The 12651-nt window shown below is 41.5% G+C and overlaps 1 protein-coding gene across 1 annotated transcript in view; it reads right to left on the bottom strand.

The window, feature by feature from the left end:
• Positions 1-12651, bottom strand: part of LOC138742448 (transient receptor potential cation channel subfamily V member 6-like) — a 31526-nt gene that overhangs the window by 4025 nt on the left and 14850 nt on the right. The window contains exons 8-11 of the mRNA XM_069896865.1: positions 10940-11026; positions 5167-5243; positions 3601-3766; positions 882-948 (exon numbers count right to left, since the gene is read on the bottom strand). Of these exons, the coding sequence (XP_069752966.1) occupies positions 882-948; positions 3601-3766; positions 5167-5243; positions 10940-11026 (397 nt within the window). The remainder of the gene's footprint in view (positions 1-881; positions 949-3600; positions 3767-5166; positions 5244-10939; positions 11027-12651) is intronic.

Genomic DNA, 12651 nt, shown 5'->3' on the forward strand with positions numbered 1-12651 from the left:
TCCAAAGCTCTACAGCAACTGTACCACACAGTGATGTAGCCAGCCTGGTCGCTCTTGATAGAGCTCCTATAGAAAGTAGACAGGATGGTGGCCGATAGCCCTACCTGCCTCAGTCTTCTCAGGAAGTGTGGTTGCTGTTGAGCCTTCCTGACAAATGAGGAAATGCTGTTTGTTCAGGATAGGTCATTACTTAAGTGGGATCCAAGGAACTTGGTGCTCTTTACTCTCTCCACTACAGGATTATTGATGTGTAGTGGAATGTCGCCATCCATAGTCTTCCTGAAATCATCTCCTTTGTCTTATCCACCTTGAGACTCAGGTTGTTATTCTCTCACCATAAAACAAGATTTTCCACCCCTTCTCTCTAGTACAACTCATTGTTATCGCTGATGAGGCCAACTATTGTTGTATCATCTGCAAACTTGATGACTCTGTTGGAGATGGATCTGGCGTTGCAGTCGTGGGTGAGTAGTGTGAACAGGAGTAGGCTGAACGCACAATCCTGAGGTGCGCCAGCGCTCAGTGTGATGGTGCTTGACATTCTGCAACCTATGTTATGTATAGATCTAAAAATAAAAGTTCAAACATTTTGCTTATTCCAATTTGCTTATGAGATTTCAGTTTTTGCTTTATTTCCATATTTGCTTTCTGACAAGTATTTAAAGTGTTTTTCTTTCATTATATGACCCCCCAGATCTCTGTGGAAACTACTAGCTAAAGGTTTAAATTAAGCAAACTTATAGAAGGTTGATGTGTGACAGGCAGACATCAGGTTTTTCTCCGCACCTCATATTAATGTGGCATTTCAAAAGTTTCCAACGTTTATCATCAACATGTACAAACTAATCCTTGCACTTGATTTGCCAACGTGAAACACATACCAGAGGTAAATCCAGTGATACAGATAAGCACCAAGCAGCACCACTGCATAAAATCTCCAAAAATGATCTGTAAAAACATAACAAATCACCAATATAAAAGTTGGAAATAATATTACTAGTTATTCTGCTGTAATTCATAAATAATTAATCTAACATTTTTAAGCAAAACATTTTGAAAAATATATTAATTGAATTAAATTACATTTATTTCTTTGGAATATTTCCAGGATGCTTATTTTGCTATGCCCCAAATCTATATCCTTTGCCACTGGATGACAGGGCCTACAAACTTCATTGCACATGAGCATGGGAACTGAGAGGGAGGGTGATCTAAATGCTTCATTTTATGTGGTTCTACACATCATGTTAAGTTTATGCTTGGGTTCATGCTCTTCACCATTTGTTTAATGCAGGCACAGTACCCCATATCCGAAACGCTTGGGATATTCATTATTCATTTTTTTGCATTTTCTCGGTTTTTGGAATAAAACCAGAAAACCTAAAAACAGTCCAGTAGCATCAGCAACAAACAACGACATGATGCCACAAGTGTAAAATTCACATGAAATAATGTTTCGTACCTACCAGTGTCATCTGCCTCATTAACAATGGTTTCCGTCTTTTGCCGCCGCCTACAGTTCCCATTCCTGCCCAGGAGCCCGATGGCTCCGCGTCCAGTGTTGAGAATAGAGTCTCTGTCTGTGACTCCGGCTGCAGCTGATGCTGAAGACTTGGATCCAGATCTGTTTGGCATCTTCCGGGCCAGAAGCAAAGTTTTTTTTTACTGTTATTGTAAGCAAACTGGCGCCAACAGAGAGTCAGAGCCCCATATGGGTAAGTCAGGTGTTGAACTTTTTCCACTTGTGACATCATGTCAGTGTTAAAATAGAGTTCCATTTTTGGATATTTTTGGTTTTAGGAACTTTGGATATGGGGTACATGACCTGTACTGTAGCTTGAATAAGCACATACTCTATTTGTTTATTCTGCTTCAGAAAAATACACAATAATTTGAGATGTGGTTATCTATAGAAAAATTAAAATCTACCTTAATATTATTTCCTTCAATGAAGCAATGTCTTGTCATTATGGTTGTGAGAGAAACAATGACCTGGTAAGTGCAATACTAAAGGAAGCGAAGAGTAGGGCTTCACTACACATTTTTCACTTCTGAACTCTGTCCCACCTCTATCGGCATAACAAACAGTAAATTATTACACTTTTTCATCTTTCTTTTTCAGTTTCATACTAAAGCCTTGAATCTCTCACTTCATGTGGTGAAATTGTAGAACTACTTCCGACACTCAGAAGCAGCTGATCCGACAAATACTGTGTCAGATTACCACATGTAATCTGGAGTCTAGGTGAAGGGATGGGTATGAGGAGCACAGCTAGGGATGGGTTGTATTGAATGTCATCTTGCCAGCAGTGGGGATTGACAAGGGTGCAGAGCTAATTATTTGGGTGCTGGAGCTCACCAAAGACAGCAACAAGGAGGTGCGGAGCTGCCCCATGAGGTGCCTGGAGTGGCCCCATGAGGTGCCGGGGCAGTGCTCCAGTGAGCTCCGGCAGCACTGCACCCCTGGGGATTGATCATTTTCTGCACAAAACCCAAATCCAGTCTTCATTAGGCTACCAAAGAGGCAGACCATTGCAAATGATCTGTTCACTGTCTATCCTGCTAGGCAACGACTGGGTTCTCAGGGAAAATAAATTCCAGTTTTGAGTGAGCATTTATATGGATCATTTTGTGCCACATGTGCCCAGCAGTTTTCTCAATAAACATAATAGTTGGAACCACCGTGATGAAATTATGCTGTCAACTATGGCATGATTAACTTTGACCCACTCTGTTCCTCATCTACAGTTTGCAACCCAGAGACATTATCTAGAGATGGTCACAGTCCCTTTCAGCTCTATTTCACCATTCCCTCTTTGTTTCCAACACTGTTCTTTCAATTTCCTGTCTTTCTACCATCGCTAAACTTACTTCAGCTGCCCTTGATTTTTTAAAAATCTGATCATTCTTGGAATCACCACATTTTTGTTCTGTTAAACAGTGGGAACATATAATCATTGCTGCCTGACACCTTGAAGCCAATTCCAAAAATGGTGTTTCCACATCACTTCCATCTTTCATCCTGGTTATATATTTCCACGAATGCAAACTGAGCTTTTGCTCCATATACAATCCACTACACAGAAAAGCAACTGTATCTCTGAGATACTATTAAATTTTAGCCTATTTCTTGATCCTCATCCACGCCATTGTCAACTCCCTCAAATACACCAAAAGGTCTCAGACTGACATATCTGTTCTCCATAAACTTAATTTCATGCAAAATATAAGAACCTTCACAAAGTTTGTTACAATTGTGCTCTATGATCTATGGTTTACATTAGGTTATTTTCTACATGAATGGGCCATTAAAATATGACACTATGTCTAAAGCCTTTTTAAAAATCCCTTGATACTAGCCTTCTCTTTCTAGTCACATAATGCCAAATTTAGCTGAGTAGCTAGCAACATTTCTGAATTTGTTAATTAATGCTATGAGAGAAGGTGGAAAGTGATTTGGGAATAAAGTTTACAGGGAGAGCCAGCAATTGAAACTCACAAATGAAAAGACAGCAAATTGGAAACAAAAAAACCCCCAACAATTTTCAATATATTCCAATTTTCCATTATTTTGCACAATTATTTAATTTGGTTTCATACCTTTTGAATCATAATGGAAAATTGCCCAAGCATTTTAAATCCTCGGGCAAAATAGATGGTGTTGCACCAGCCTATGATCAGAGCCAAAGAAATGGGAACTGCTTCTTCAACATTCCCAAGGATTCTCATAATTACTGCCACAGCAATCAAAAGGGAGTAACAGACCCTAGAACAATAGGAAAACCCATCATGGTCTATAAGAGAAAGTGAATTACCGTATGTAAGTATTTTACAGAAACGTTTATTTATTTCAATATAATAATAGTTGAGCAACACATACTTTCAGGGACCTAAATAACTTAAACCTTGATTTGTTTCTGTTTCTGTCTCATTTAAAAGGTAGCATCACTTTCATTTGTGCAGAACTGAGAGCTGTTTAAAGTGTCTTCCATTGTCTTTTCTCTTTTGTATTTTACTGAGGATTTTCTTTGCTTTTTTTTCCAGTTATTTATGTTACATTCTGTGCTGAGGGAAATGAAATATGTTTGAAATGTAAAACAATGACATTTTATTTTGATTGAAGGCTTTTCTTGAACAACTGTTCTAGAAATTGAGTTTGTAATCTGAAACTCAATTTCAATGAAAAGCTGCAATTGTGCTCTAGTGACTGGTCTGAAAACAATTTAATTTAAAAAAAGATCTGAACTTTCCTGATCAAAACACTAAGGCGTTATTTAAACCATCAACCAGAATAAAATTTATGAAAGGGTCTGGGTGTGGGCATGCAGAAAGATGTGCAGGATTATCAATGCATTTTACAACACAAGGTGTAAATTAATTGCAGGATGACGATTTATTCATTTGTTCCATGTCAAATCTGAGGCCACACAAAAAACAATTTTGTTCAAACTGAATTCTTGTGTGAACTGAACTCTTAAGACCAGATGGTCCTCAGAGCTGATAAGCAAGATTTGTAGCTTATGCCTAAGAGGAGTAGTGTGAACTTTAACTGGAAGATCACATCACTGGCATTGAGGGACAAAAATATTGGGGAGATTACTGACAATGCACAGCAGATCTTGGCCTTAAAAGAGCGATTGTTTAGTCCATCAGCTTTGGAATCAGGATGATCAGATCAGTCACCAGAAGACGTTCTTCATCAGACTGAAAGTATATTGACTACAAGTTGGTAGTGAAAATTTGGAGTTAACTTCATTAACATGAGAGAGACAATATCAGAGATTGTACTGTTAACCATGATGCTTTTATTGTAATATCTCAACCCAAGAGAGATTGACAGAGAATGAGAAATTCTGGTATATAATCAGAAATCAAGTCCCAGGATCAAATTTGTGTGTTGTTGGTGATACTCAAAGCCTGTCTGTGTAAATATAGTTGGCTAAGAGGAGATAAAAAGTCTATTTGCTTAATATGTATATAAAACCTGAATAACAACAGAAAAGCATGAATAAATATGACAATAAACCTGCTCAATAATAATTTAGTGTGATTTTTACTTGTGATTTCTAATCTGCAGCTTCCGACACAATCATTTTGAATTGGATTGTAATTTAATTCCTGGACTCACTTAGAACATAAAATGGTAAAATAATACATGAGACTTACAAGAGTAATGGAAAAGGCCCTCCTATTGAAGTATTTCCTAGGTAATTTCTTGGTCCAATCCTGTACAGATAAGGGATCTGCAAATAAAATAAAAGTTGAAGAACTTATTTCTTTAAAAAAGAAACAAGAACTATTAAAAAATCTTTTCAAACCATCAATAGGACCTTTGGCTTTTAATTATACTACTTTAAATCCATCTTTTTTAAAAAACCTGGAAATTACCTATATTTTCTCTCCTCTTTAAAGAGATTTGTAGCAGTAAGACTCGTGACATAGCGCATTGATAGTAAATTTATTGCTTCACAGCGTCAGAACCTGGGCTTAATCCAAACCTTGGAATGTTGCCTGAGTTACTAGGCTTTCCCTGTGACAGAGTGGGTTCCCTCCTGATGCTCTAGTTTCATCCCAGATCTACAAAATACACAGGAAGGTAGGCTAATAGGCCACAATAAATTCCCCCATAAACTCCCCCAATCCACCTTCAAAGTTTTCAACGCTGGATAAAACCCAGCTTTCAAGCACTGTGTAAAAGGGACTTCTGACTCCATGGCTCTGTATATGCCTCAAAATAGTTGGCACTAAAGTAGATGACACCATTTTCTTGTTTATTTTCATTGTGTGATGTCATTGTTTAACGGGTTTAATGTATTGTATATGTTGAATGTTTAGTGGGTGGGGGGGGGAGGAGGGAGGGAAGGGAGGGTGGAAAAGGGGAGAAAATTACACTGTGTATATTCAAGAGGGAAATGTTTGTGTGTATTTTGGTTAATATGGTTCATAGTGTGAAAAATAAAATTAAAAAAAAAATAGTTTGGCACGACTGTCTAAACCTCGAAGGTGCTTATTTAATTACTCACCAGTTGTCAAGTATTGTATGAAACCGAGCAGGCTTATCTGAATATTGCACACAAAGGCCTATTGTCCACTTGTGAAGCAAACAGAGGAATTCAAGTAGGATCCAGGGAGTAGATCAATTGTTGTGGGTGGGGTGGAGCGGCAAAAGTAAAAGATCCAGTATGGGAGAGCTGGAGATCAAGCAGAGGAAAAATAAGGTGGGTGTGGGTAGAACATCGCCATTTAGGTATTGAGGGAGAGATGTTGCATGAGACCAGGTGATGGGTAGCTGATAGGTTGCGATCGAGTGGGCGTTATTCTGACATTTTATACATGCACGAGGTTTTCATGTGCTGCAAGATGTACAAAGTAGTCTGATCGACTAAAGGCAGTGCAAAGGTATGGGTTTAGTGTCAAAGAACATGAGGATATGGCGTTATCTTTAAATAAATCTAACATGAAAACTCCTGAGAAAGCAATCATTCACTTCGATGAGATGGCATGGCCTGTCAGAATTGAGCTGAACAGGCAGAGTGTGAAACCTTTTGCTGTTAAAATGAGGGAGAGGTCACAAACTGCCAGCAATGATTCATTGGACTTTGGAGAATGCTTGGTTGTTCATAAAGATGACCACATCCAGGTTGCCCATCAGTACATAACCTTGTGCATGTGAGTGAAATAGCTTGTTGACTAATCATGGATATGATGCCTGTGCTGAGTTCATCAGTTATTAGAACATAGCAGAATGCAGCACTATACAGGCCCTTTGGCCCTCGATTTTGTGTCGACCTTCCTTCCAAAAAAAATTTCTAAATCCTCCCTACCCATAACTCTCTATTTTCCTTTTATCCATGTGTCTAAGAGTCTCTTAAATTCCCTTAATGTTTCAGCCTCCCACCACCATCCCCGGCAAGGCGTTCCAGGTCCCCACAACTCTGTGTGTAAAAAAACTTACCCCTGATATCTCCCCTAAACTTCCCTCCATTAACTTTGTATATCTATGTATTGCTGATCCTGCCTCGGGAAATAAGCGCTGCTCTCCACACTATCTATAATCTTGTAGACCCCTCTCAAGTCTCCTCTTATCCTTCTATGCTCCAAGGTGAAAAGTTCCAGCTCTGTGTAGCGTGAATAAAAGCTCTCATGACTGGAGGGAGAACATATGCTTTAATTAGCTCATAACTAAGGGTAGGGTCTTACAGTGGTCTTCAGAGGGGCTCAGGGTTTAGGCGGGAAATCAGGGTTATATATGGGTAGATGGGGGCGGAGCCAGCCATCAGTATAACACACCACCAGTGAATCTTAGTTCACTACATTCACCCTTTCTGCAGAATTTAGGGTCTGTGGATGAAGGCAGAGAACATTGATTCAGAATTTAAAAAAAAATTACAGTTATTTACAAATTTAAGCAGTCTGGGGGTCTGGAGATCCTAGTGGAGCACCTAAGCATGGGATGGCCTTGGACTTCTTGGGTCTCCTGGTCCCCTTGTGGGGGAGGAGTGTCTCCAGCTCTACGGTGGAGGGGGGATGCACTTTCCTCCTGAACCGGATTCCCTGAGGCCCTGATTGTGGGTGGTGTGATTGAGCTCCATGGCTCAAAGGGCACTTGAGGCAATGGACCCTCTGTTCTGGCGGGTGCCAGGTCCCTGATGGAGATACTGTCCTCCCTGCCATCCGGGTACTCCACATAGGTGTACATGGGATTTGTGTGGAGTAGTTTCATCCTTTCCACCAGGGGGTCAGTCTTGTTTCTCCTCACATGCTTCCTGAGAAGGACTGGACCAGGAGTGATGAGCCAGATTGGGAGTGTAGTTCCCGATGCTGACCTTCTCTTGAAATTGAATAGGAGCTGTGAGGAGTAGCGATGGTTGCAGTACATAGTAGTGACCAGATGGAATGGACTGCCATAGGAAGGACTTCCTGCCAGCATGAGTCTGGAAGGCCTTTAGACTTCAGGGCCAGTTTGATAACCTTCCAGACTGTGGCATTTTCCTTTTCAACCTGCTCGTTCCCCGGGGGTTGTAGCTAGTAGTCCTGCTGGATGCGATGCCCCTTGCCAGCAGGTACTGATGTAGCTCGTCACTCATAAAGGATGAGCCCCGGTCGGTATGAATATAGCTGGGATACCCGATCAGGGCAAAAGTGAAATCTAAGGCCTTTATGACTGATGAAGTGGATGTGTCTGGTCATGGAATGGGGAATGGGAAGTGGGAGTACTCATCAGTGATAGAGAGGAAGAAAAAGTTCCCGTTTGTGGAGGGGAGGAGTCCCTTAGAATCAACACTGAGCCGTTCAAAGAGCTTGGATGACTTGATCATGTGAGCCTTTGTGGGGTGGTAGAAATGCGTCTTGCACTCTGCAGACCTGGCAAGACCTGGTCATTTCTCTGACAGCTTCCAAGGAGTAGGGCAGATTGCACATCTTGACAAAATGAGCCATGCGGGTAACCCCTGGATGGAAGAGCTCATTATGCAGAGACCGCGGTTGGCCGGTGTGTGCAGAGGCACAGCTTCCTCTGGATAAGGCATCTGGGGGCGGAGGTCACTAAGGGCTCCTAGCCGATAGGCAACGTCATAATTCTAGGTGCAGCGACAAGATGGCCCCCCTCCTCCCTCCTCTGACAATGATGTTACTGAGTTTGAATTTGAGTTGCGGCAAGATGGCCATCGAGCCTTTTCGCCTGTTTCCTCACGGCCACTGCCACCCTCCATCAACGTGTAGTGTAACAAGTGGGTTCAGGTGAATTTGGTGCAGACGGCTTGGGGCTGGAATTGGATCTGGGAGCGGTGCAGGCCGTGAACTTCCCCAGACTTCCCCTTGCATGGCAAATCTTCGCCCAATGACCTTTCTTGCCGCAGCTGGAATACACTGAGTGTTATGCCGAGCAACAAGATCGGGAATGCTGGTTCTTGCTGCAGAAAAAGCACTCCCTAGTGCAGGAGTGCTCCCTAGCAGGGAAAGTGGCAGCCGTTAGGGCTGGGGTAGTGGAATCAGCCAGTCCTTGGAAGGGGTCAACTGGGTGAGCGAACTCGCTGGCTTCGAGGTCATCATTCTCGAGCTTGGCCTGTTCCAACAATTTGGCCAGTTAAATGTGGCTAGCCAGGTGCTTCTTACCCGACTCGAGCAGTCACTGCTTCATGTAACTCGAGTGGACCCCCATAAGTAGAGTGTTCCAAATCTGTTCTTCACAAACATGGACCATAGCTGCTTCATACCTGCACTTCTTGGCAAGTGTCCACAGATGCAGCAGGTAGTCATTGATGGTCTCTCCTGGCCGGTGGCAACGTAGAGCGAGTCGGTGGCTCACTAAGACCTCATTTTGAGACTTCAGGTATTAAGCCTTCAAAGCCTCGATGTCAGCATCATGTGTAGAGCAATCCCTGATGACTGCATACCCTTTCGTTCCTACCCTCGAAATGAGACGTGGACCTCCTGAGTTCATCAGTATGGAAGTCATTTCTGGTTGCATTCAGGTAGGCCTGGAAGTAGTCTAGCCATTACATGAACTCCTCCGCTGTGTCAGGGAACGGAGGGTCTATCAGCAACATACCTGGCTTGAGTAGCACTTCCATCATTTAGGGAATAAGCTAATAAAATTGTAGCATGAATAAAAGCTCTCACAACTGGAGGGAGAATATACGCTTTTATTAGCTTATAACTGAGGGTAGGATCTAATAGTGGTCTTCAGAGGGGCTCAGGGTTTAGGCAGGAAACCAGGGTTACATATGGGTAGATGGAGGTGGAGTATAACACACCTCCAGTGAATCTCAGTTCACTGCACTCTGCTAATCTTGCCTCAAAAGACTTGTTTCCCAATCCAGACAGCATCCTAGTAAATCTCTGCACCCTCTCCAACCCTTCCACATCCTTCCTATAACGAGGTGACCAGAGCTGAACACCAATATTCTAAATGTGGCCTTACCAAAGATTTGTAGATGTTAATGGTAAGAATATAGAACACAATTGTGACTTTTGCAGGCACTGAGAAAGAGGCATCTGAGCAGGGCATTAAAACAGCGTATTCTTCATTGGATTTTTTAAAATCAAGCACAATCTTTGCAAGTTTTGTTATTGGGGATTCTGAGTCACTAGGCAGAGAAGGTTCATGAGAATGTTGACAGGATTTCAGGGTCTGAGTTACAGGGAAAGGTTGTGCAGACTGGGGCTTTTTTCTCTGGAGCATAGAAGATTGAGAGGGGACTTGATAGAGGTGTTTAAGATTTTAAAAGGGACAGACAGAGTAAATGTGGATAGGCTTTTTCAATTAAGAAAGGGGGAGATTCAAACTAGAGGACATGGTTTAAGATTGAAGGGGGAAAATTATAAGGGGAACATGAGGGGAAATTTCTTTACGCAGAGGGTGGTGGGGATGTGGAATGAGCTTCTGGCAGACGTGGTCGAGGCGGGATCATTGGTTACATTTAAGGAAAGACTGGATCGTTACATGGATAGGAGGGGACTAGAGGGGTATGGACCGGGTGCTGGTCAGTGGGACTAGGAGGGTGGGGATTTGCTACGGCATGGACTAGTAGGGCTGAACTGGCCTGTTCTGTGCTGTAAGTGGTTATATGGTTATAGGCTGTGTATCCTAATCTTTTGCACCCTAATTCATAATTGTGACCCTGCGTCCTTCCATTATAACACCATATGAATATGGTCAGTCAAGTAAAATGAACTTTTAAACTATCTTTGCTGCCTTTTGCAGCATTTTGGATGAATGGACTCGAGCGACAGTATTGGATTTTAGTTCTTGTGTAGGATCTGTCATTCTCATAGTATTGATCAATGACTGCTGAGCCTCCTCTGTGTGTCTCTTTCTAAGAGCTGGCGTAACGGAGCAATTCAAGAATGTTTCTCCCCGACGCCTGTCTGCATGCCATAAACCAGCAAGTATATTATTTGAACATGTTATTCCACATCATAAATGACTGTGACTCACCTCACTGATGAGTATCACCAATGCTCCAACGATAGTAATTAATTCACCGACAAGTCTCAGGTAGTCTTCCTTTGTTTGATAGGATTCCTAAAATTAATTTTAAAAACCTCAGTGTCATTATAAAAGAAACCAGTTAATGAATATAAAGATTAAAATTAATTCCCTACCATGCTTAGTAGTATAATATGATGTCGAATTTAGAATTGCACCTGGAATGTCAACCAAGGTTTGCCGTATGTGGTTATTTATTTTTTAATTAAAAGCAATAATTTGAACCTGTCCTTTTTTCCTTATTGTTATGTCAAGTTTAAATGTAGTCAGTAATGCAAAGCTAATGAACGACATCTCCAGAAAAATTCAAAATGGGTGGTTATCCATCACTTTAAAAATCATGGTAATGTTCCACAGCAACAAGGATTGTGCTTGGATCAAGACCCTGATGCAATATTTGGCGCAAACAAATCACTATCCAGATAGCACGTCAAAGTTTATTCAAACTCCCCAAAGGGATCAAAGAAAAATGCCTTCCAATAGTACAGCGTATTTCACGATATCTTGATGGCCATCAACTCTACAGTTAACTAACTCTTCCAGATGTGTAACCTCATTAGTGACATAGAAAATACAGAAACCAATTTCTACACTCCAGGGAATAAAGCCTAAACTGTTTAACCTTTCCCTGCAACTCAGTTCCTGAAGACCAGGCAATATCCTAGTAAATCTGCTCTGCACTTTTTCTATCTTATTGATATCTTTCCTGTAGTTGGGTGACCAAAACTGCACACAATGCTCCAAAATTGGCCTCACCATTGTCTTATATAACTTTACCATAACATCCCAGCTCTTATACTCAATACTTTGATCTATGAAGTCCAATATGCCAAAAGCTTTCTTTATACCTTTGATGCCACTTTCAGGGAATGATGTATCTGTATTCCCACATCCCTATGTTCTGCCAAACTCCTCAGTGCCCCACCATTTACTGTGTATGTCCTTTCAAAATGCAACACCTCACACTTGTCTGTATTAAATTCCATCTGCCATTTTTCTTCCCATTTTTCCAGTTAGACCAGATCCTTCTGCAAGCTTTGAAAACCTTCTTCGCTGTCCACAGCGCCTCCAATCTTAGTGTCATCTGCAAACTTGCTGATCCAATTTACTACATTATCATTCAGATCATTGATATAGATGACAAACAACAATGGTCCCAGCACCAATCCCTGAGACAAACCACTAGCCACAGGCCTCCAATCTGAGAAGCAATCATCCACCTCCATTCTCTGGATTCTTCCGCCCGGCGTTCACTACTTCACTATGAATACCTAGCGTCTGAACCTTCCTGACTAACCTCCCATGTGGGACCCTGTCAAAGGCCTTACTAAAGTCCCATGTAGATAACATCCACAGCCTTTCCTTTGTCAACCTTCCTGGTAATATCCTCAAAAAACTCTATAAGGTTGGTTAAACATGATCTACCACACACAAAGCCATGTTGACTAAACCTTATCAGTTTTTGGCTATCCAAATAATTGTATATCCAATCTCTTAGAACACCTTTCAATAATTTACCTCCTACTGATGTCAAACTTACCGACCTATAATTTCCAGGGTTAATTTTGGAGCCTTTTATAAATAATGGAAAAATATGAGCTACCCTCCAATCCTCCAGCACCATACCCGAGGCTGAGGAAATTTTAAATATTTCTGCCAGA

The sequence above is a fragment of the Narcine bancroftii genome, chromosome 9 (assembly GCF_036971445.1).
Source record: "Narcine bancroftii isolate sNarBan1 chromosome 9, sNarBan1.hap1, whole genome shotgun sequence".
Taxonomy (NCBI): domain Eukaryota; kingdom Metazoa; phylum Chordata; class Chondrichthyes; order Torpediniformes; family Narcinidae; genus Narcine; species Narcine bancroftii.